Here is a 23,213-nt window from a genome sequence, read left to right on the forward strand (position 1 = left end):
GTGCAACGTGGAGTAATTTCACTGTACCAACCTTTGTTTTTCCCTTTGGACTGCTCGACTCGATGTTTTTCCTCTTTCTTCCTGGGGTGCTCTGGCTGTGTGTGCTTCAACAAGATTTTCCTTGGCACAAGCTGCCAGACAAACCTAAGAAATAGTCTGAGGAAAAATGATGACTTCGATTCTCTTCCCAGCTAGGAACGGCGCTGATTTTATGAATGGGGAGGAAACCCTCAGAGCATCTTATCCTGGTCTGGGAAGAGTTTTTCACTAGGCTGGCCAGGGTCTGCACACCTCCACATGGAATCACTGATGGGGTGGGAATAGGAAGCAATACGTGACCAGATTTGTCAGGAGACAAAGACACAAGTCTTCTCCTCACTACCAACCGTGTATATCCAACACTTCCCTAAGTATATGAAAGAGTATTAGCGATTGGGGATGGTAAAGAGCTGGTCTAAGAGCTTTGTAGAGCACTGAACCTACGCTTCCTTTTGCCTGCAGGGAATGCAGCATCCCGTGTTTCTTAAACGTGGAACCCAAGTACAGACACGGACATTTTATTTTTGTGATGTGCAGGGAGAGTGCCTCCCACTCCCCTCTGCATGTCAGCAATGCCCTGCTGCTTAGGACGTATCTCTCCCAGACAATATCTATATACCAGTTCCTGCACAAGACTGTGTTCCCGTGTATTTAGTAGAAGGCCACATTTTTGAAGATGTAACTCTCGGAATATAATTGCTTTAATTTTACGGGATTGTGTAGGCTGCTATTTCCAGTTAGGGTTGTGAATCCCTTGAGAATCAATGCGTATCTCGTTTGTTCGCTTGCTTGTTCCAAGCCTTCCTGGCAGTTCTGAGAAATGTGGAGAGAATAACACAAAGCTGAATGAATCCATGTCTACTGATACATGAAGAACTATACTGACTATTCTTTTAGTTGCAAATAGTTGTGTTTATTTCAGCCTGCTAAAATGCTGCCAGGGTCTTAGACAACCTCTTCCTGTGATGCCAGGTTCATCCCTGCTGTGCCTTTATTGAATAGGATCCTGATGCAGGATTTGAACTACGTGTGCCCGTTTACTCTGGGTGCAGCGGGACTCGGAGGTAGGATGCAGGCTGAAGCGCTTCACGTGTGCAGAGATGACTCAGTGAGCAAGGAAGACCAGTCTGCCAGAACAGCCTGGTACCTGCTGCAGCTGCAGGTAGACCAGGTAGCTGCAGCTGCTCTCTAGAAGCCTGGCGCTTTGAGGCGTCCCACAGAACGAGTGGAAAAGCGTGCTGTATGGGGTTGCCTTGCTATGTTGTCACAGGTAAGCAGTAACCTTTTAGGATAACTGTTTTCTGGCTCCAACACTTTTCTGGAAGGAGACATGACTGAGTAGGTTTTCAAGGGCTATGTCTTCCAAACTTCATTTTGCTGTTCTGGAGAATATCGGGACTCCAAGTGCGCAGTAACGCAAATACAGTTTAAGACAGGTCAAACTGCAGGTTTATTAACTGTGAAGATAGTGAGGGAAAAAACTCATTCCATTGTTAAAAAAGGGCTCCAGACAATCATTTGCATGTTAACAAGCCCAGGTATCCGTCCCTGCCAGGGATGGACTGCTTACATAGCTTGCTAACTGCCACAGCTACAGGAAGGAAGCAGACGGTGAGCGTGTGGCGATAGGGAGAGGTGGCTCTTGGTGGAGCCTGTAGAGTGGCACGTCCAGTAGCACCTTACCTGAGAGGTGGGGGCTGGAAACAATGCCAGCTTGGTCAAAAGCGTTGTCCTTCTAGTTGGGGTAAACCTCTCAGCCAGACCCCTCAAATCTTAATCATTTTACCACTGCACCTGACTACAGCGATGCTTGCAATGAGAGGCACTGGGGCAGGGCTTTATTTTGGCGTCATTCATTGCAAGTCAGAATAAGTTCCTTGCGATGTGAAATGTATGGGAGCCGTGTTGTCTTCTGCTGCAGTTGGGTGCTGAAGTGCCTAGTGGTGCTCAGCGGGAGGGCGTTCCCATCTGCTGCCCCGCGGGGCGCCTGGGGAGGGGGCTGGCTCAGCTGGCTGAGCAGAACGGAGGAAAAAAAGCTTTTCTATTGAAATTCTGCTTTTCCAAATTCTGTGTGCACTGTATCTCGCTCTAAGCGCTATAAAGCAAATTTTTATGTAATAATATGTCCAGAGAGAAATTAAGTGTGTAAGTGAGAAAGTTCTCTCATTTCTTTTTTTGTTGGGAATAGCTGGGAACATGCTAGGTGGTGTGGTGCGCGGGGCTGAGCACGGCTAAGGGGACAAGCAGCAGAGCCAGCAGCGCTGCTGGGGTTACACGAGAGTGGTGGGGGGCATGCGGGCAGCTGCGGGGTCTCCTTTGGCTCTTTTCTAGAAATAAGGAAGGCTGCTCTGCCTTACGTGCACATTTATGCTTCACAGGTGCAACAGCTCTGTGGTAAGGAATGTGTGTGATCATTAGGAGCCATAGCAGTCCCTGTGTTTTTGGAGTGTGTGTGTGTTTTCTGTAACAAAATTATTTCCTGGGAAATGGAGTTGTTTGTAATGGCTTTTCTGGTAATTTGGCAAGTTTCACTTCACAGGTAATGTAGTTCTTCCTTTATGGAATCAAATAAGTTGCATGGCTTTCTTGAAATTGTCTCTTGCAAAGACAATCATATCTACATAGAAGAGCTGTTAATGTAACTTTGATACTGCAAGTTGCCTCATTTACCCTAGGATTCATCTTGATAGAAGGGCTGCATTCATCGCAGCTGTAGAGGTTTGCTCTGATAACTGCTTGATGGGTTGGGGCCGATCCTCAGAAGTTAGCAGTGAGCAGGAGGGGTGGGTTTTCTACGTGTCTTGAACATCCTTTTTGAAGAGGAGGCAAGGTCTGTGCTGGGCTTATAAATCCATTTTTTTGGTTACGTCTTTATCTCCTGTATTTGCACTGTTCTCGACACCAGGAATAATGTTAGCTTCTGTCTAAACCTGGGTGTGTCTGTGCTTTTTTTGCATGCTGTGCTTCAGTTTCTTATTGCCTGCCTTGTCACAGTACCTGAGCATCCAGTGCTGTGTTCAACAGTGTGACTGCTCTGTTTTGTGTGAGGATTTTATTTTTTAATTTAAATCCTGAGAATGTCTGTCTCAGCCTGGTCTTTCTGAAACAGTCTGCATTCATATACCTATATACCTCCTGGAAATTACTTCTTTTGCCATGCCTTTTTTTTTTTCCAGACTATTTTGCTTTATATAAGATTAGTTTCCTGTATATGGAATAACTATAGAGACACATATCCCAGAAATGTGTCATCATGATGTAATCTGTCCGTATTTTAACAATCTTACCTTCTAGTAGTTAATTTCGCTTCCTTTGTCTTAGGTTGTGCTGGGAGCTGCCTAGCACCCTTGTAGGTGCTACCACCGTAAGTGGAGCAGTAGCTGCCTGGAGAGATGCAGCAGAATGCCTGCTTGATTTACACTGCAGTGTTTTCAGTCCATTTCAAAAACATAATTGTGTTTTGCTGACTACAAATCATCTTTGATATCCCTCCAAACTGCATGCACATCCCCAAACTTGATCAATTCCAGGCTATATTCTTCTGCCTGCCATCTCCGGTTGATAAATTCTGGACTTCCTTTTCCTCTCAAATAAATAAACAAAAAAGTAAATGAATAAAAATTGTTTCTCCACACATACTGTAATTATGGGTGTTAGTCATGATTTTGAATGGTGCTTGTGTTCACAGTGCAGTTCTGGGTGATGGTAACATCATCCTCTGAAGTTGGTGCCTTTCTGAACAGAGACATTAATTGCAGATATTCTATTTTAACTTAATTTGTACTGATTTTCTACGCACGTGATTGATAATTTAAAAGAATGTAAAAAATGACATCAAGGAAAACAAATGACAAGTGCCAAAACCCCCTGACTTCTGCTATACTGACGTGTAGTTTAAAAACCCCTGTCAGCCTCCACAACACTTTCTTTGACAGAGAATGATGTATTTCGCTTACATTTGATAAGGAAAAGCAATGTGGCTTTGGAAGTTGTGAAATATTCAGTACTTCAGGAAACTGTTGTCTGATTAGATAAGCTAACTGCTTGGAAGAACAACGTAAAGCATTTTTACTGTAAGACTTTTCAATTAATTGCTCTGAGAGTGTTTGCAAATCTCCACAGAAGTGCACAATATGCTTCTCCTTCAAGTACTTCTCCACTAATGCGTGGTCATATATATTAAAAACATTTTTCTTGACTTTAATAATGCCTTGAGTTTTTTTTTTTTTTTTTTTTTTTTTTTTTTAAGATCTCTGGTAGTCCCTGAAGTTCTGAAGGCGTTTGCGTTGTGCAGGCTGGCCCTCTTTTAACCTGCTGGCTTGAGGATATCAAAGCAGGGCTGTGCTTCAGGTAACCGCAGCGGGAGGGAGAGGTGATGGAAGGGCTGAAGGGTACTGGAAATAAACCCTGATGCAGGGTAGCTCTGAGATAGCAAGGAAAGGCAGGTGAGAGATACGGAGTTCAGGAGGTTCCAACCGATGTGTCCGGCCGTCAGAAAGAGATCATGCCACCATGCTCTTGGTGAATCTGGACGGGTCTTTCTGCAGTTCTCATGTGTGAACCCCTGGCTAGGATGGCCAGGTATCGACTGGCTGGGGGAAAAAGGTGTCTGGTTCAAGCGAAGACCACAGTGGGCAAGTACATCCAAGTTGCATCCTCTGCTTTTACATTTGTTCCCCAGTACAAAGTCTTGAGCAGGAAAACACTGAGGAGTGGGAGATGACAACTGTTATTTTCACCAGCTTTGGAGCAATTTCCCATGTTTTAGGCAAATAATGTGACTGTGTGACTGTGGGCAGGACATGTGCCTACCAAATCAATGCAGCTATTACCATCTATTTTCAGAGTAGTCTTGAAATTACTGGGAATAATTAAGAACTTCAATTTCAGAAATGTCAGAACGCTTTTTTGACACTTTGTTGATATTATGCTGATTATTTTATTCAGAGAAAAATATTCACTGTTTCACAATTGCACAGCTATGAGCAACTTTGATCCGAGGCTGCGTGTATGTTGAGCCTTGTGTCGAATGCAGTTTTTGTAGTAAAAACAATTGAACGTTTTGACCTGTGGAGCTGTTGAAATGTAGGCTGTAGATATACCAGCAGGTGTTCTTTGCCCTTTTACGTGGGAGAAAAATCATGGGTCTGCCTCCAGTTTTGGTACGGTGCCTAGTTAGGGTTCGTTTTAGGAGTCTGACTGGGGTGTAGAGCAGTGGTAGCAGAGAAGGGAGCTCAGCGTTGGAAGAGCAAGTCTACTGCTGTTTGCTGGTAAAGACCAGCAGCAGGTGTCTGTGTAGGAACTGAGTGAGTTGTGCATGTAGGAGTTAATGGTTTAGCATTACCTAAGCATGCTTCGCTTTTCAAAGATCAGATTTCTCTTTTGTTGGTGTCTCCAACAACGTAGTGTTGTTGGTTTGTGTTTTTTTGGTGCTATTATCAAGTATAGCAAAGGAAAACTAGGCTGAATCACGTTCTTGCCAAAGTGTTGTAAATATTACAATAAGCATTACTGGTAATGCATTTGCTTGCCTTTTAAAAGCTGTTCTGCAATTAATGCCTCTGGCTCTTACGTCATTTAGCATACTAAAGAAAATAATTGGCAGGCAGAGTTTTGGAGAATGCAGCTGGGGAACATGAAAGTATATAATTGTGACGTGAAAGTGATATTACTGATCAATAGAGAGCGATAGGCAATAGGCTTCTATGTATTACAGCTTTTCTCAAAGTTATTTTCCGGAATGAGGAAAACCAATTCTCTTGGTTAAATAGGTAGTGTCATAATTGTGCTGGGTTTTTGTATTTACCTAAACAGGCAACAGACAGGTCTCAAACTTGGTCTTAGCAGAAGAGGCAAGGTATGATTTGGAAATCCTAGTATGAATCGCTAAGATATAGTGACCAGAGGTTTTTTTCTTTGTATTTTCTCCTTCAATAAATGAATCACCCAGCCTAGAAAAATTTATATCAGAAAAGCATTCATGTTATGCTTCTGATTAGTTTTGTGCAGCCTGTGTCACGATTTAAAAGGAACCTGTTTACATCAGGGATGGGCAGGGGAGACCAGCTGAAGCCTGATGCAAGTTATCCCACATCTGCTTGCTGATGAGGAGAAATGGTCCAACTAAAACCGTGTGCTGAGCTAGCACAGAAAACAGGAATAGCTCTACAAACCCATTTCTTTCCCAGGAGAGGTTTCTGCGTGCCCAGGAGACCAAGGGCAGACCTTGAGGATGTTGTATGAAAAGACCAGAGAAAGCCTAACGGAGCAAAAAGACTCCGTTCTGCGGGGGAATGGGACAGGGATGCTGGTGACCATGCTGCCATGCAGTGTTGTCTAATTAGGTTATTGTCTTACCAGCAAATACAGGCTTTTTTGTGCTCGTGTACGTAGGTGTATAAATATACATAATACTGATGGGCTGTTTCAAAAGATTTTGGCATAGTTTACAAAGTCCTGCGTGATCACACTGGTGCCTGTCTGTTGCTTCTGTCCTCTCTCTTCTTGCCCATTTTTTGCTGATTTTCAAAGCCAGCATTCATGCTGAAGCAAGCTTGGAAATAAGATGCTAATCTCAGTAACAAGCACTTTAAAGCAGTGAAGACCCTAAAAGGGACCCTGTGGAGGGAGGGACTTTCTGCTAAGCCAGAAGTTCAATGCCCTGACCGAAGGGCTGTGTCGTGAGTGGGGTTGTACCAGGCATGGATGAACCCCCACAGGTAGGAGCTGTGGTAAGCACGGGACAAACATCATCCGAAGCTGCTGTTATCCTAGAAACTGAATAATAAAACCCTTTTGACAGATGATGGCACTCAAAGCTACTTTTTTTATTATTTAGCTGAAATAATGGGAATCAGATCAGAAGTTTTACTTAGGCAGACGTTCATTTGAAGTTGCTGTCTGAAGGTGGAAGCCAGGAGAAGTCGCTGTGCTGAGGGCCTGGGACGATGCGTTGCTTTCATCGCTGGGCTTGAACAGCTGCGTGTTTGGGAATAAAGTTCTGATGAAATCTTTTTGTTGCAGTGATTGATTGCGGTAGCGATACGATGCCAAGGTAGTTAAATCCTGCACATCTGGCAAGGCGTTCAACTTGAGCTTATTGAAAGCCTCCTACCAGGAAAATGAGATAATGCACGTGCAGCTTCACGCAGGTGATCGTTCTTTTATTAAAATATGACACGGAGCACCTCAGATTCATCATAAGCAAATTTGTTGAGGCGAAGAAAAATAAGGATGCACCTTCAATATGAAGAAACCTAAGGAATGTGCTGTGCCTGTTAATACCCGAGAGGGACTGTGTAGTAACTCTCTTATAATCTGCAGGCTTGAACTCATTGCTGGGTTAGGTTTCCTTCTTGTTAGGGTTTTGTCTATGCCCTGATAAATGAAGACATTTCTTGATCCAGACGTAAAATAGTGTATATGGCAGATTGTTCAGAACAGGTTGGAGCTGAATGGTGAGGCAAAGCTGGCACGCTACCAGGGCTGCTAAGCACGAGCAAAACACTGGAACTACAGACCTGGGAGGGAAAAAAAAAAATCCTATTAGGATATAGCAACCTAGAAGAAGATGGAGATTTTAAAGAGGCTGCAAAGCAATCTGTAAACAGCACAAAGCTGTCTTTTTTCCCCCCTAAGAATAGAAGTCTGATTTTGAAAGAAAAAAGCTTATAGGAAAAAAATAATGAAGACGTAAGCATTGAGGATGTGAGAGAAGAGGTTATGGTTTGTCTCAGCATTTAGGAATTTTTATAAATACTTAAAAACATTAATAAAACATGTTATAACATAACTATAGTGGATTATGAAGTCCTCTAATGCATGAAGTTGTGAAAAAATGGAGCTTAGCAGGGCTGAGGGTTTTGCATTACTGGAGGAAAAACAGTTGGATGCTGCTTCCCAATGCTACTGCGTTGCCCTGCATAAGGGGAGGGCCTGTAGGTCTGGAAGCGTGGGGAACTGAATTGACATTTTTCCTCTTGATAGGTAACACATCCCTAAAAACATGGTGGAATCTATCTTCTTGAAAAGATGCTTAGTGTAATGTTGACAAAAATTTAGACAAATCTGAATGAAACTGCATAAAAGCATTTAAAGAATGACCTGTCCACTTCGATACTTATCCCAACAAGCTCAGTTCGCTCCTTCTTAGTAACTAGTTGTCCTTTAAGCTTGATGTTCTTGCAGCAGTTGAGAAAGAAAGGTGATTATCCTGAAGTCAAACCTGGGGAGACTGGCTATGGGAGGAGGCGGTCAGGAAGTGCAAGGAGGTCAGTGGGTGGTTGGACCATGGTGGCCAGGTGCCCACCCAGTTGTTCTCTTGCTCCCCAGTAGCACAAGGGGAGAAAATAGGATGAAAAAGCTCATGGCCTGAGATGAAGACAGGAAAATCTCTTCTTCCTCACCATGGCTTCTTCGTAGCTGCGGCTGGTTTTGGCAGGACGCAACCAGGCAGCTCTGGAGGTGGAAATCCCTGGTAGCCTGCAGTGGACTTGGTGGGGAGGCAGCACTGCAGGTTACCACGCTTCACGTGGAAGAAGTGCCTGCTCCATCACTGCCGAGAGCCCTGATTTCCCCCCAGCAAAGCTGCTTCCTCCTCCTGGAGTATGCCTTATTCCCTAGAAATAGAGGCAATGGTTCAGCTGCGGTCCACTCCTGCTCAGCAGAGTACGTGTCCAAAAGCTTAAGTAACACGTGTTAAGCATATGCTTATGTACTTCCCCCAGAAAATATGGATTTGAGCACATGCTTTTCTAGATTAGTATTATGAACGTGCAAAAATAGAAACTCTGTGCAGTGACTTAATCCATCATGAGTGAAAACTGACTGTGTGGCAGTCTCAAATATTTGCTATTCTAGTTCAGTGTAATCACTATCAGATTTTTTTTTTTTACAGGTATTATTTCAATATCATTCTGTAATGGAAACATAGCATTTAAATGTGCTTTTTGGAGAGCACTAGTAGTGGAAAAAAACTCTCTCACCTAATTTGTGTTGTCCAATAGTAAATAAATCATTATCTCGCTAATTTTTTGCTTAAGGCACTGGTAGCATTTTTTTTGTGTGTGTGCTAACAACCTGTTCACCTGTCTTTCTAGCTTGTGTAATGATATTCTGTAGATAAACACAGAGCAGCTGGTAAAGCTTTAACCAGTCTGTAGCTTTTCCCACAGTGCTTTTTTTTTTTTTTTAACCGATCCTCATGACCAATTACCAATTGTTGTGCTCATTTTGGAGTCCTTTTTTCTTTTTATACCTGTGCAACACCAGAAAGCTAAGCATTAAAAAAATTGCATTTTCAGTATTTTTAAGACTTCACTACAAAATTAACCTTGAGGGAATATTTCACCCTTTTTTCTTAATGGATAGCACTTGAACTAGAATTGGTAGATGTAAAAATAAATAAATAAATCCTGCATGCTTTGAGTAGCAGAGTTGCTTTTTCCCTTCATGTGAAGCAGTATCTGTGCTATTAAAAATTATAACGTTTGAAGTTAAGTATCAGATATTGACTCCTCCACCCGTTAGAGAGTGATCATTTCTTATTGGTGTTTTATTACCTTTTGGAAAGCATTGAATAAAAAATCAAAGGACCTGTCTGAAGAGAGGATGTTGGTATGCTTGCTTGCATAGAAGGTGAAAATGAACCCATGTAACAATTTACTGTTAATCCTTTTCTGAAAAAAATACATAAAATCTTTGAAATAAGTCATCTGCCAGTCAAGCCTGCTAGTGCGTCTGTGACTTGTGTAGTCATGTTTTGACTGGATAAGTTTCGATCACTGCAAGTCCATTATTCTTCACATTGGCAATGAATACATTTGGGGTTTCAAGCCTAAATCCTATTATTTTTGGAAAAAAACAACAAACAAAATAACTAAAAACTTTTTCCTTCTGATAATATTACGTAAGTCTTAAATGAGTTTAATTAGTTGAAAACTAGTAACATGCAATATCAGTTTTAAGCTTTAAAAATACAACATTAGGTCTGAGATCCATAACTGATCATATTTAAAATCTTAGGTCCTAATTCTGCTTCATGGTACACAAAAGACATGATTGTCATCATGTACAGCGAGTTGTTTTCCAAAATGTTAGGCAGCGTTTTCTGTGTGCTGAAGAGCAGGATTGACTTCTTAACCTACAGCCTTTCCCAAGTCCCATCACAAAGCAAATGCGCTTGTGAAGACCCGTTTCTGATTTCTGTGCCGTGCAGTAATCATTCCTCTCTGGCATGGTCTGATAACTACAGTATTTATTTCAGAGAAAGGAAAGTTTGAGGTTCATCTTTTTTCTCTGGTTGTGCCCTTCCTTCCCCCCAAAACACAGCAGGCAACAGATTTAGACTGACTACACCTGGTCCGTCTGTAGTAGAGACATTTACACCACCCTTCCCCATAGCAAAGGGGGATTAAAGGAAGCCATGCAGATCAAAGACTGTTCTGCTGATGTGAATGCCACAGGCTTTCCCTAAAACATCTCACTTCGCTGATAGACTCCCATCAGCTGGGGCAGAGTAGGAACTGCTGAGTTGAAGTTTGTTAACTGATCCTGGCTGAGGAAGGGCAGCATGATGTGGCACCTACAGCAATTAAAACGATCACATGGGGATTGTCTGGTGTCACCCAATATTGTCCTGCAGGTGTTTGGTGGATGCAGTTGCTGTAATGTGTAGTAAAATGAATTTACTTGGGTGAAATGCATTTTTTACCATTACCAAATACTATTTGAAAAGCATTCCCAGTGGATGTAGGCTTATGTTTTTTTTTCTAGTCAAAAAGCAACCGGGATTTACTATCAGCAAAATGCATGTAGTTAATGTTTTTCCTCATAGTTTCTTTCCGTAGGGATCGGGTCAGGGTTTGAGTGCATGGGAGAGACGTTAATGCTTAGGACACTGGAAAAGTGCAAATGGACAACCAAAGTCTGGAGCCTTTCCTCTCTGGTCTGTGCGTTTTATTTTAAGCGGGGCTGGGGTTTGGCTGTTGTTCTGAAGTCTTTAGATCAGCAATTCAAACACAATGAATATTATTTTTTGGAGGGTAACTGGCAGGCATCAGAAGATAATTATATCGCTAGCTAGGATCTCGCTCATCTCTATGGTTCCCTTGTTTCAGTCTGTTCTTTGGCTCGTTTGTGATGATGATGTCTTTTGTCTCTATTTTTAGTGGCGATGGTGGGGGCTTCATTCATGTTGTGATGTAAGCAGAAGAAAAACTTGAACAGGATCTTTACTTTCCTATGAAGGGTTGCAGAAACCTGGTGAAAATGTTCTTCGGTGTTCAAAGTATGGGCTGCTGTCGCTGATGTTTATAAGACCATGCATTTTTTGTGTTAGCTAGTTGAGAACGAAGCAGTATTCGTACTCAAAAGCCATCATCGAAATCACACAAAAGATGCTCGCGATCTTGTTTTGAAAGATCCACAAAATGAATCCTTATTTCTGGAAACTTGCTTTTCAAAACGATTATTAAATTCTGGAATTTCTGACTGAATGGTTTGAGATTTCTCTCTTGGCACCCTGGCTTTTCAATGTAGTATGGGTTTTCTGTCTAGCTGCTTGCTTCTGTCCTGTGTTGAGATGTCTGCGCTAGAATTCCTTCCTTTCCCAGTCAGTTTACACTTTTTTTAAGTGACAGCTTCTGTTTTTGATAAAGACCAGCTTGCTTACAAGATGTGAGAATGGCATCTTTTCATCTGATAACATGTAATAAGTAATCTTACAGACCTGTTACTTATCTAAAAACATGTAGCTCATAGCTCTCTTAATTTGCTTCCTTTCAACATTCTCTTATATTCCATGTAAATCCTGAAGAAAAATCAAATCTGAATTTGTTATGAAACAAACTGAGCTAACCTAATTGTAGTCGTTGTTAGGCCTTCGTTGGGAAAACCTGCATGCAGCCTGTTCAATAGTTTATGCAACTTCACATGTAGACAGAGTACTGAGCTTGGCAATGGCAGGGAGTCTTCTGCGTTAAATCTCTGAGTTAATGAAAGCTGCAAATGAAGAGTAATGCCTAATAAAAAGTGGATGAAAACAACAACAAAACAACAGTAAAGGAAGTATTCAGTGGGTGATCTTTCATAAAAAGACGAATGATGCAGTATTACAGTAACTGATGATACGCTGATTCCTGTCTTTGTCCTGTCTGGAGTGATAGTCAATGCATATCATATAACTCAGAATAATAAGTAATGACCAATGTATAAAATGATGGTTTTGAATCCGTGGTGAGTGTGGTCTGGTGTTACGGTAAGTTATGCACTGGCTGTACAGCTACACAGAATAATCTGGGTCATTTGGTGGGCTGTATCTTTCTGAACATGAGCTGTGAAACGCAGAAAGACTTTGGAGGGTGTTCTTGTAGAGTGAAAGAGCCTGTTGCCTTGAGAGCTCAGGCTCAGGAGGGTATTAGGATGATAATAGGTTTAACAAAACCAAAAATTAAAACAGGAATAAAAAACTACGTGCGATCTACAAGGGTGTTGTGATAAAAAGGGCAACTGCAGTCCACGGATACAAAAATAGCTGACAAGAAGTAGCTTTAATATATGATGCTCTAGTGGAACAAGACAAGGCCAGTACGTAGAAGATGAAGTCCAGCAAATCAAACCAAGAGATTAGATGAATGAATTTGGTTGTAGTGTGTAAAGTTCTTGATACAAACTACAAAGACATGAAGTGGTAGGTTTTCTGTTAGGTGCATTCAAATGAAGTCTTTCTATTAATTTAAACAGTTGAAGATGAAAGAGTACTAATTGTTACTCTGCCAAAGAGAGAATTATTTGAACCATGTTTTGCATAAACTGAAAGCAAAAATGGGCATTGAGCATGGTGCTATCTTTTATTTTCTCCTACCAGTTGGAACAAATTGAATTTAGAAAGTTGTGGTTATTCATTTTACATGTCCCCCCTGCTGGGAGATTTCGAGTTTCATGTAGCTGTGTCTTGCCAGGGACCACATGACTGACACAGTTAATCAAAGATCACGATACTAATCCGCAACAAACAGAACACAGTAGAAAGAACTCAACTACCACTTTTGTTCCTCCACTTTAAAAGATCAGCCACGTGGGAGTTAAAAATAAAAAGTTAAGCTGAGCTATTTAGCTCAAGACCACTCTTAAGAAATTGCCTTACTTCTGTAGTGCCATTTAGATGTGTATAAACAAGAAGTCATCCTTTGCCACAAGTCCACAAATGAATTCCTGCGTCTTCAGTTAACATCTTTGTCTAGAAAGTTTTAACGATGTAGATAAATACAGAAAGAAAATATAAAAATCAGGAATAATAAAAAGAATTGGGTGGGAGAAATGCAGGACTTCAGAGCAAACCTGAACTAAATTTAGTAATTGTTATAAATTTTCCCTCTTACTGTCCTTCATTCCCCATATCGTATACTGCAAGCTTTGTCCTCCTTCCTGCGCATTTTTCTGTCAAGTCTATAGTGAATAAACTATTTTTGACACGCTGGAGGGTAGAGATGCCAGCCAGTGGGACCTGGAGAGGCCTGAGAGGTGGGCCTGTGCGATCCTTACGAGGTTCAACAAGGCCAAGTGCAAGGCCCTGCATCTGGGATGGGGCAATCCTAAGCTGGAGGGAGGATGGGCTGAGAGCAGCCCTGAGGAGAAGGACCTGGAGGTGTCAGTTGATGAGTATAAGAGATTGTTTGAGGTTGGAAGGGATGAGCCAGCAATGTGTGCTTGCAGCCCAGAAAGCCAACCGTGTCCTGGGCTGCACCAAAAGCAGCGTGGGCAGCAGGGTGAGGGAGGGGATTGTCCCCTTCTGCTCTGCTCTCGTCAGACCCCACCTGGAGCCTGCATTCAGCTCTGGGGCCCCCAGCACAAGAAAGACAGTTAGACGTAATTAGAATGAGTCCAGAGGAGGGCCGCGAAGATGATCAAGGGGCTGGAGCACCTCTCCTGTGAAGACATGCTGAGGGGGTTGGGGTTGTTCAGCCTGGAGAAGAGAAGGATCTGGGGAGACCTTACAGCGGCCTTCCAGTATCTAATGGGGGCTACAGGAAAGCTGTGAGGGACTCTTTGTCAGGGGGTGCAGTGGTAGGACAAGGGGGAATGGCTTTAAACTAAAAAATTGCATATTTAGATTGGGTATGAGGAAGAAATTCTTTACTAAGGGAGTGGAGTGGTGAGGCACTGGCACAGGCTGCCCAGAGAAGCTGTGGATGCCCCATCCCTGGGGGTGCCCAAGGCCAAGCTGGATGGGGCTTTGGGCAGCCTGGGCTGGTGGGAGGTGTCCCTGCCCATGGCAGGGGTTGGAATTAGATGATCTTTAAGGTCCCTTCCAATCCAAACCATTCTATGATTTAAGACTAAACTTCTCACAGTTTACTCACAGTGTACTGTAGCTGCTTAATAAAAGACGTCCGAGAAAGGATAAAAAAGGAAAAATCTTAAGATTGCAAAGGCTTTCTATTATTTATTTTGTAGTAAGTGGCTGTCTCCCTGCTTAAAGAAAGAAAAAACACATTCATTACTGTTTCAGCTGCCTGAAAGGATTATTTCTGACTTGCATTGCAACTTGAATGTTGTGAACTAGTGATGTAGAAAGCTGTTTGGTAGTGTTACAGCTCATAATAATATTAAAGGTAGGATAGCCTTAAAATCATTATATTCATGCACAAATAGGGCATGTAGGAACAGGAGTCAGTGTGTCTGCTTTCAGCAAAGGTTGTTGTTGTCTCATTAAATTGCTGGCTGAGAAACCATGCAGCATGCACCAGTGAGGTAGTCTGTAGCATCATTTGTAAGACTAGATATTTTTTAAGACTTATTGTAATAAAATACTTGAAGTAGTTAACTCTGTGATCCTGTCAAGTGTGGAGGATGTGTACTGTCCTCTTTAAAAGTTGTTAATACTGTGTTCTTTTCCAGGGACTGTACAGGTGTGTAGGTTTAATACTCTTGTAATGCAAAGGCCTAAAGGTTTTTTTTCTGCAGGAGCTCTATTTTGCGAAGACTTGAGTTGGGAACTGAACAGTGTGATGTGGTACTTCTCTCTCTCTCTTTTTTTTTTTTTTCCGGGGGGTGGGGAGGGTGGGAGGTTGTTGTTGTTTTTGGAAGTAGGCAGCAAAAAGAACTGCTTTTTCCATGACGATATTCATTGTACTCTGACCACTTCTGTTGCTGAGGAGTGGCTGTGAGAGAGCTGACACTTTTTAGCCTAAGAGAGAGGATGCTCAGGGGGCATCTCATCAGTGCGTATAAATACCTAAGGGGAGGGTGCTAAGAGGACTCATACAGGCTTTTCAGTGGTACCCAGTGCCAGGCCAAGAGGCACTGGGCGCAAACTGGAACACGGGAGGTTCCGTCTAAACATCAGTCGGCACTTTTGTGCTGTGTGGGTGCTGGAGCCCTGGCTCAGGCTTCCCAGAGGCTGTGGGGTCTCCTCCTTGGAGAGCTTCAGAAGCCACGTGGATGTGGTGCCAGGCACCATACTCTGGGTGGCCATGCTTGAGCAAAGAGGTTGGATCAGATGGCCTCCAGAAGTCCCTGCCAACCTCAGCCATTCTGTGATTCTGTGAAATGCTTGGAAGCTTTCATAGGGGTCTGAATTTCCCGTCGTTAATATCATTTTTTTTTTTCCTTATGTGAGGGAAATTATTCCCCCATAATAATTATTATTCTTAATGTTTCTTGATAAATTCCCTCATTCTTCTGTTCTTTCTATTATTATTGCAGTCTTTTAAATGTGGACAAAATCCGTCATAGTAATTCTGTTCTTTGCCACTTGGAAGACCTGTGACATAGTTTTCTCTCTGTAAGACCTCATTAAATCATATCATTTGCTTTGTCAAGTCTTTGTATCTACTTGACCCTTATATCATATCTAGTAGATTCAGTACCTCTATCTCCTATGACTTGATTCTTCTGATCCTCAAAATGAGGGTTGTGTCCAGACGGGCAACAGGTTTCAAGGGTCACTGCAGTGGTCATAAGTTGATGCTGCAGCTTCTGCTGAAGGCCCACCACATTGTCTCGTTGTTGGCAGTGGGTGGTTTTTGGTTGGTGTTGACTTGGCAAGCAACTTTGTCTTGTTTTGCCAAAACTGAAATGCACTTTTGTTTAATAAACAAAACTAGTGATTCAGTTGTTTGTACACCACGTAATTATGCCACAATGGGTGAGAATGCCAGGATGGTTTTGCAGATAACAGTAGCTTAATAATGCCCCAGCTTTGTTACAGGAGAGATTTTTTTCTTCAAGGTAGAAAAATTTTATAAATATGTATAAATGTGTTAAGATCATTCTCTTTGTGCTGCCGTGCTACAGATCTGACTTAAATATTTTTGTTTGTTTGTTTGTTTAATTACAGAAAATATAATTAGCATTTTTTTATTGGCAAAAAATAATGTAATATTCTGTACATGTCTCTCTTCAATGCAGAGAACAGACCCTCAGCTCCTTGCTCAATTCTACTATGCTGATGAGGAACTAAATCAAGTAGCAGCTGAACTGGACAGTTTGGATGGAAGAAAAGACCCACAGAGATGTACGCTGCTAGTCAACCAGTTTCGCTCTTGTCAGGTAATCAAAATGGCATATTCCTGGTTTCATTGGCATTTTTGTGTACATTAAATGTATTACGTTATTATTTATTGTATTAATTAGTTTTTATTGTGAAATCTATTTAAAATGACTTTGGTAGTTGTATGACTTTTATTAGCTTAAAGGCTATATTCTTTGAGAACACTTTGTAAAATAAATCTACTCCATCTCATTTAAGTGTTTGTTGATGGTTTCCTTTAAATGAGAGCACATATTAAAGATTTTGTTTCCTTTATATGAAATAAGCATACAGAGCTTACTAGAATGTGAGGAATACTGCAAAATTTCAGACGGTGTAAAGCAGCCATATCTTTTGTAGATGCTCAGCTTCCATGCTTCATGAATCTGACAGCTTTTCATTAGTAAATGAGCTACATGAACGCAGCTGATAACTTTGCTAATTTTTGGAAAGAATATTATCTGCTTCATTTAAGAAGCCTTGAAAGTGAGAGGAACTACTGAGGAACTAAACAGAAAAGGATATTTATTAGTAAATTATTTCCAAAGAGCAAATCAGTTTCTAAATTCTTGTTGTATAATATAGCTTACCTAAGATTCCTCATAGTATTTTCTGAAACAATGGTTATAATTTAAGCAAGACTTGAAAGGAGTATTAGAGACTGCAAAGACTAGTTCACTGTAGTTCTGCTCTTCATTCTTGCACAAATGCTCTGATACTTCCCCTCCCAGTTGCACCAAAGAAAAGACTTTATACCACAGTGAGCTGAAGTCCACAATATACCATGCTCAGGAGGATTTCTGTATGAAAAGTAAACACTTGTTGTCAAGTCAGGTGAATTTTAAGTGTAAAGACCATGGTAATACAGATTCATTGCCTTTTTTTTTATTTGGTGGAAACGTAAATTGGGTGTAAAGGATTCATTTTCATTCACCGTGGCTAGAATTTCTTATATTACTGGTAGTTAAAATGTACCAAACTTCATTATGCAGAAAAAAATTCATTGCTGACCAAGTTAAGATAAATTAGAAGAGCAGTGTCCTGATCAATGTAACAAATGTTCACATTAAGTTAGCTGAGTCCCTTAATGAAAAGGGAATGAAGAAAAGTGAGGTACTATGTGTTGGTTTGCAAGAAAACTGAATGAAAAAGTGCAGTCTTTCTTTTTTGAAGAGCATTTTACAGAGAAAGAGTTGGCAGCCAATGTATTATGTCAGAAACAATTTAAATACTTCTGTCTGGTTTGAGTATCTTCAGTTTCCTACTGTACTGTCACTAGAGAAAAAAAAAGTGGAGTTAAAGGGCTTACAAAACTGGAAACTAAGTTTAGTAACAGTAAAAATTCAGTGCCTTGGAGGATAAAATAGGGGTGAAGTTATCTTGAAAGATCATTGACTTCAATCTTCTGTGTGATGGATCAGCTATACCTAAATCACCTTTCACAAATTGTATTTGATTTATTTATAAACCTCTAGTAATGGACATTCCACAAACTTTCTAGGCAAATTCTTTCCAAACTGTTATTAGAAAAGGCGTTATGATAACAAGGATGGATGAATAATATCATGGTGCAAGTTAATCTCCTTGTTTTATCCCTGGAGATAACAATTTCTTCTCTGTTTCTGTGCAGATGCACTGACTTTCCTATTTGCTTACTGTAGTATAGACGGAGAATTCTGTTCAAAAAATAGTTTCTCTGAATCTTTCAGATGTAGGAATGCAAGAAATGCAGACTGATAGTTCCTTGGTCAGTTTGCTTGGCTTGTTATGTAGTGACTCACTATCTTGTGACTCTTAATACCGTCTGATGCCTGGTAGTTTCTTCTTTTCATTTGTCTAACAGATTGCTGTTACTTAAACAATCTGTTACTAGAGCAGAAAGAAAAGATGGAGATAGTTGTATTTTTTTGTGCAGCTATTTTTGCAATTTCTAATTTTCAAAGATCTGCAGAAAAGGTCAGATCACAGTCAATAGTCAACAAGTCTTACAAACTGCAGTTCTTTTTAGAGATGGATCTTAACCATATTCAAAGAGCTCAGCTTTATATCTGTGTCTATATTTTCAGTTTTTGTAACTATTGTTTGAGAGTTCCAGGTTTACTGTAGTGCATAAACAGGTTCAGACAAAACAAAAGGGCTTTACCTAGAGAATGCAGTGCTTTATAATGGTTATATTTGGTGGTTTCTCTCTTAACAAAAAGGGCAGTATTAGTCAAGGCAAATTGAAGGTATGGTGCTTTAGCTGTTTTTTTTTTTTTTTTTAATTTTTTTATTTTTCCAATGGATATACAGAGAACTTTTGTTTTTAGGACTGTTGAAACTTCCTTAGTAAAACAATTGCAGCTCTAAATGTGGTCTTTTACTGTTTTGCTTTAGCACTTTTTGATTGATGATAAAAATCACACTTTTTACAGTAAATTAACTTTTTAAAACTTCTGAAGATCTTGCATCTTGGATTTAAAATGCTGTGAGTTGACTGTTTAGCATGATGCTGAGTAGCATGTATTTATGAGTAAGAATCAAGGTATGGGTTTTCAAAGCTTTGCTTTTTGTTTTCACATTAATGCAATGTAAGTTTGATCCAGTTATGGTAGCTTGTTATAAAAATGACATCCGTTGTTTTGCTTGGGTGTTTGCGTGTCAATAGCAGAATATCCTACGAACATAACATATCTGTTAATAAAGTATCTTGCATTTTTTTTGCGTGGCTAATACCTGTTTAATGGAGTAAAGCACTTCTTCCTATGTTGCTTTCTGCTAAAATTAATGGCAACTTACATGTGGAGAGATGCATGATGAAAAGCTATCTAAATTTTTCTTAAATGAGAAAAAAAAAGAAGGATGTTATACTTCATTTTTTTTTATCTTGATTGATGGCGATAGTGGGAAGGCACAATTTTTTTTCCTTCAGTAAAACTTATTTCCATCTCTGAATCTTGAGGGATACGCAGTGCTGGATCATCTGAGTGGCTTTTATTTTTTTCCTTGCAACACAAACAATTAATTGATATATTTTTATACTGGGGTTAGGATAAGGCGTCCTTTTCTGTGCTGCTCCTACCCCTCCCAGCATCACAGGGTTTTTTTGGTACTGAATTTCCTAAGAAATAATGTCATTTTGTGTACATTTTAAAATTAATCATTCATGCATTCGTGATTGTTTTCCAGATGAATTTACTTTGACTATTGCTATTTTCGTATTGATTAATATCTTGTTACTTGAGCCAGTAAACTGATCATTCTAATGGAATTAGCTTTACTGTTACATATTGTAGATCTTCTTTGCTTAATTTGGAGTGTGAAGAGTAAAAACACCTTTGTTTCTAACATGGAGATTTTGCTGGAAGTTGACAGGTCAAAACTGAACCTGCGTCTAAGCGCTTCCCGTTATTAAAGTGCTCCCAGGGTCATGGTACTTGCTTGCTGGCTTAGTACACTGAGAATTACTTCTGTGTAAAGCAGCGAGCTCTCAGAGTAGTGTTATGAGTCAGTTCCCAGCGTGGTTTTATCAAAATTACTCCTTGAACAGCAGGCTGTGTCTCAGCAACGTGTAATTTGGAACATTAAAGTCCACCGGGAAGGAATTTGCCCCTGCCAGGGCACTGACCTGAAGCAAACCATCGACTCGCCCAGACGTGCTACCCCTCGTGCTGTGCCACAGAACAGTAAAGTGGGAACCTCCTAGTATTTGTGAAAGCTTACTTTTCTTAGCTCATTTATAGGAATGATTGACTGGTAACATATTATACTGGCTCTTCACTTTTTCGGCTATTTGCTTGATGGAACCACTAGGGAAACACTTCTTGAATGCCTGCAACTGGCTGGCCATGATTTTCAAGTCGTCTTTCAGTGGTTTCAGTTTGCTGTAACATTAGGCTTTAAAATATATGTAGACTTTAGTGAACTGCTTCATACATGTGTTAGTCCATACATCGGTGGTGAAGTGGACACCTGAGTCTGAACCTCATTATCTATCACAGTATAAGTGAATGTTGTTGAGGAATCAAAGCCCTTAGAGAAAGTTGAAGCGTATTTCAGTGTTTTGTTATCATTTGTCTACGTCAATTTCTGTAACAATATAAAATACACGCAGAGAATGTTATCAAAAATGCTCTGTTTCAACCAGTTGTACTTATCTCCATATGTCTTGTGGCTCAGTTTAACAATTTAAAGCATCAGAATGAGATAAGCTGCGATTCAAGTGCCAAGGAAAACAGCTTTGCCCTTATCGTGAAGGAGCGCACGTGCTGCAGGCTGGTTCTCAGCTACAGGCTGCAAGAGCACCCTGTATGATATGGAAAGGAGGTAAAAATGGGCTGAGGAAAACCGTGAGTAATAGGAGGGTAAAATGCTGCAGGAGCTCCTCAGGGTACCCTCCCTTGTCACAGGATGGCATGCTAAAATCTACAACAAACTGAAAGAATTGCAGCCTTCATCATTGAAATAAGCATAAGTACGTTATTTGCTTTCTGAAGCTGGAGATGTATGGATAAGATAAGTCTAAAAGTGAGGAATTTCTTCATGTGATCCTTTTTGGTGTGCGGGTGAACCAGCAGTGATGTTTGATAACGGGGTACTTTAGGAAGGAATTACCGATGGCCTGATAAAGGGACGCCAGTGCAGTTGCTTTTCACCTCTGCTTGCACCATTTGTACGTTTCTAGGTTCCTTTTTTCTTTTAATAAAAACCATCCAACCAGAAAATGCAGAAGTGGTCGCAGAATTGCCAAAATGCCTAGTGCTGCTTCCCGAGCTGCCGAGAGCCATCCCTGCTTTGCAGCGAACTCTGCATGGAGCTCGTGGGGATTTCTCTGCAGTGAGGAATGGAAAGTATCTTCAGTGCGACTTCTTTATTTTGTGTGTATTTGTATTTCAGAAGGGTGAAACTGAAGCTAGAATCACAAGTTGGTAAATAATGAAAGAGGAAACTTGTCTTTCTATATATAATACAATTAATTTTTTATCAGTGAGAAGAGGAACGTGATTGTATTAAACAGCGCGTGCTGGGGAAGCGGTAGGTTGTTACTGAAAGGGCTTGTGATGCCACGTTACCCTGCGCCATCTGCTCATGAGGAGCGTGTTCTTTGCTTGGAAACTCAGAAGGAAAAATAATTTGTCTTTGATGGAAGATGAGGTAGTCCTCCATTTAACAGGAAAGCAAGGTTAATATTTTATACGTACTTCAGTTAGAAAGCCAAAGAGCTTTTTTTTTCCTTTGCTGTCAAGACATGACAATTTTTGTGCATAATAAAAATATGGTGTTTTGTTCTTAATGTGTGGTTATCTGCCCTGGATCATACTGTTTGTATTAAGAAGAATGGACTTGTTGGTATGTTGCCTGAACATTGACATACTGTACCTGAGACATGCTGGTAATTACCGTGCGTTTGAAGGCTATGTGAGGATAGGGGATCGAGGTCATTTTAAAAGTGACTTTTTTTTCTCAGCATTTGTGAAGTATGAGACTACAGCGGATCACTTCTGAAAGCTCTAATTTAATATGACGTGTCTAGCTGTCAGGGGCTTTATAGTTTTGTAGTTTTTCCGGGTTCTTCAGCAATGTCATCAGAGAGTTGTAGTCAGCTCCTTTTTTATCCTTTTTTTCCTTTCCTTTTCTTTTGTTTTACTGTTGAAAAGAAGGACGAATTCCCATGTTGGCCACTGAATTGGTTATGCAGTCACATGGCTTAAATGTGCTGCAAAATGTCTTCTTTCCTCCATACGTTCGTGTTACCAACACGCTAGCAAGATTAACAATATGGGAAAACTATTTACTTGATATTTATGTACTTGGGGTTTAACTCTGTTTTCTTCTGCTAGAAGCTTTTTCACTTAATCATATTAGAAAAAAGCATTCTTCTAATTTAATTTTTCTTTCATACCAGTGAAGTATGATAAGAAAGACAAGAAGGCAAATTAATTTCTTAAAGAAAATTCTTAACAGTGGACTTAAATTTACGTTGTGATCTTAATGTATTTGAAAGTTAAAGGCTAAATTTTTCTGTATGGAATAATTCATAAATCATTAACTAGTTCATATTTTGGAGGAATATAACAATATACTGTGTATGTATAATGCTGTGTATATATTTCAGATATTATGAATAATGGGTTATTATGCATATTCTGTGAAATATTGTGCAACTTTGTTTTCTCATGTGTAGGTTGTAAGCTTTCAGTAAACAAAAGGAAGCCTTTAGATGTATATCTACATACAGATCTACATATATTATGCATTGGGCACCCCAAGGGCTTGTGCATATTAGCAGGAGGGATTACAAAATAGATTTAGAGTTTGCTGAGAGAACAGATGAATTGCAGACTTCACTGTTGTTGGTGTTAGTGTATAATTTAACAATAAACCGCTAGTTAAATGGCTTGAGTTAAAGGTGAGGGGAAGAAAATAGATAAAGTGTTACCCATTAGGTTGGCTTGGTCAGTCATTGCAACTTTATCATTAGTAAGAGAGATGACTAAATAAAAAGTTTGGTCATAACTCCTCGTTCCTTTTGTGGTGTAAGGATGCAGCGACTGTCTTCTGCCTCAGACTTGGGAAAGAATTCCTCTCAGCTCATTGCAGCACAGTGCTCTAAAACAACTGGTGGGAAAGTGCCGACTTCAGGACAGTCATTGAAAAAATAAGT

General features: G+C 40.4%; 1 protein-coding gene across 5 annotated transcripts in view; it reads left to right on the plus strand.

The window, feature by feature from the left end:
- The window catches only part of ZFYVE28 (zinc finger FYVE-type containing 28), a 147,868-nt gene that overhangs the window by 56,270 nt on the left and 68,385 nt on the right, over window positions 1-23,213 (plus strand). For 4 of the 5 annotated variants that reach the window (XM_083835213.1, XM_083835215.1, XM_083835212.1 and 1 more), the window contains exon 2: window positions 16,450-16,590. In XM_083835213.1, the coding sequence (XP_083691339.1) occupies window positions 16,450-16,590 (141 nt within the window). Of the gene's footprint in view, window positions 1-2,738; window positions 2,870-16,449; window positions 16,591-23,213 lie in introns of those variants that run through there. The other variant, XM_083835216.1, reaches the window with a different exon arrangement.

The sequence above is a fragment of the Anser anser genome (genome assembly GCF_964211835.1).
Source record: "Anser anser genome assembly, chromosome: 4".
Classification (NCBI taxonomy): domain Eukaryota; kingdom Metazoa; phylum Chordata; class Aves; order Anseriformes; family Anatidae; genus Anser; species Anser anser.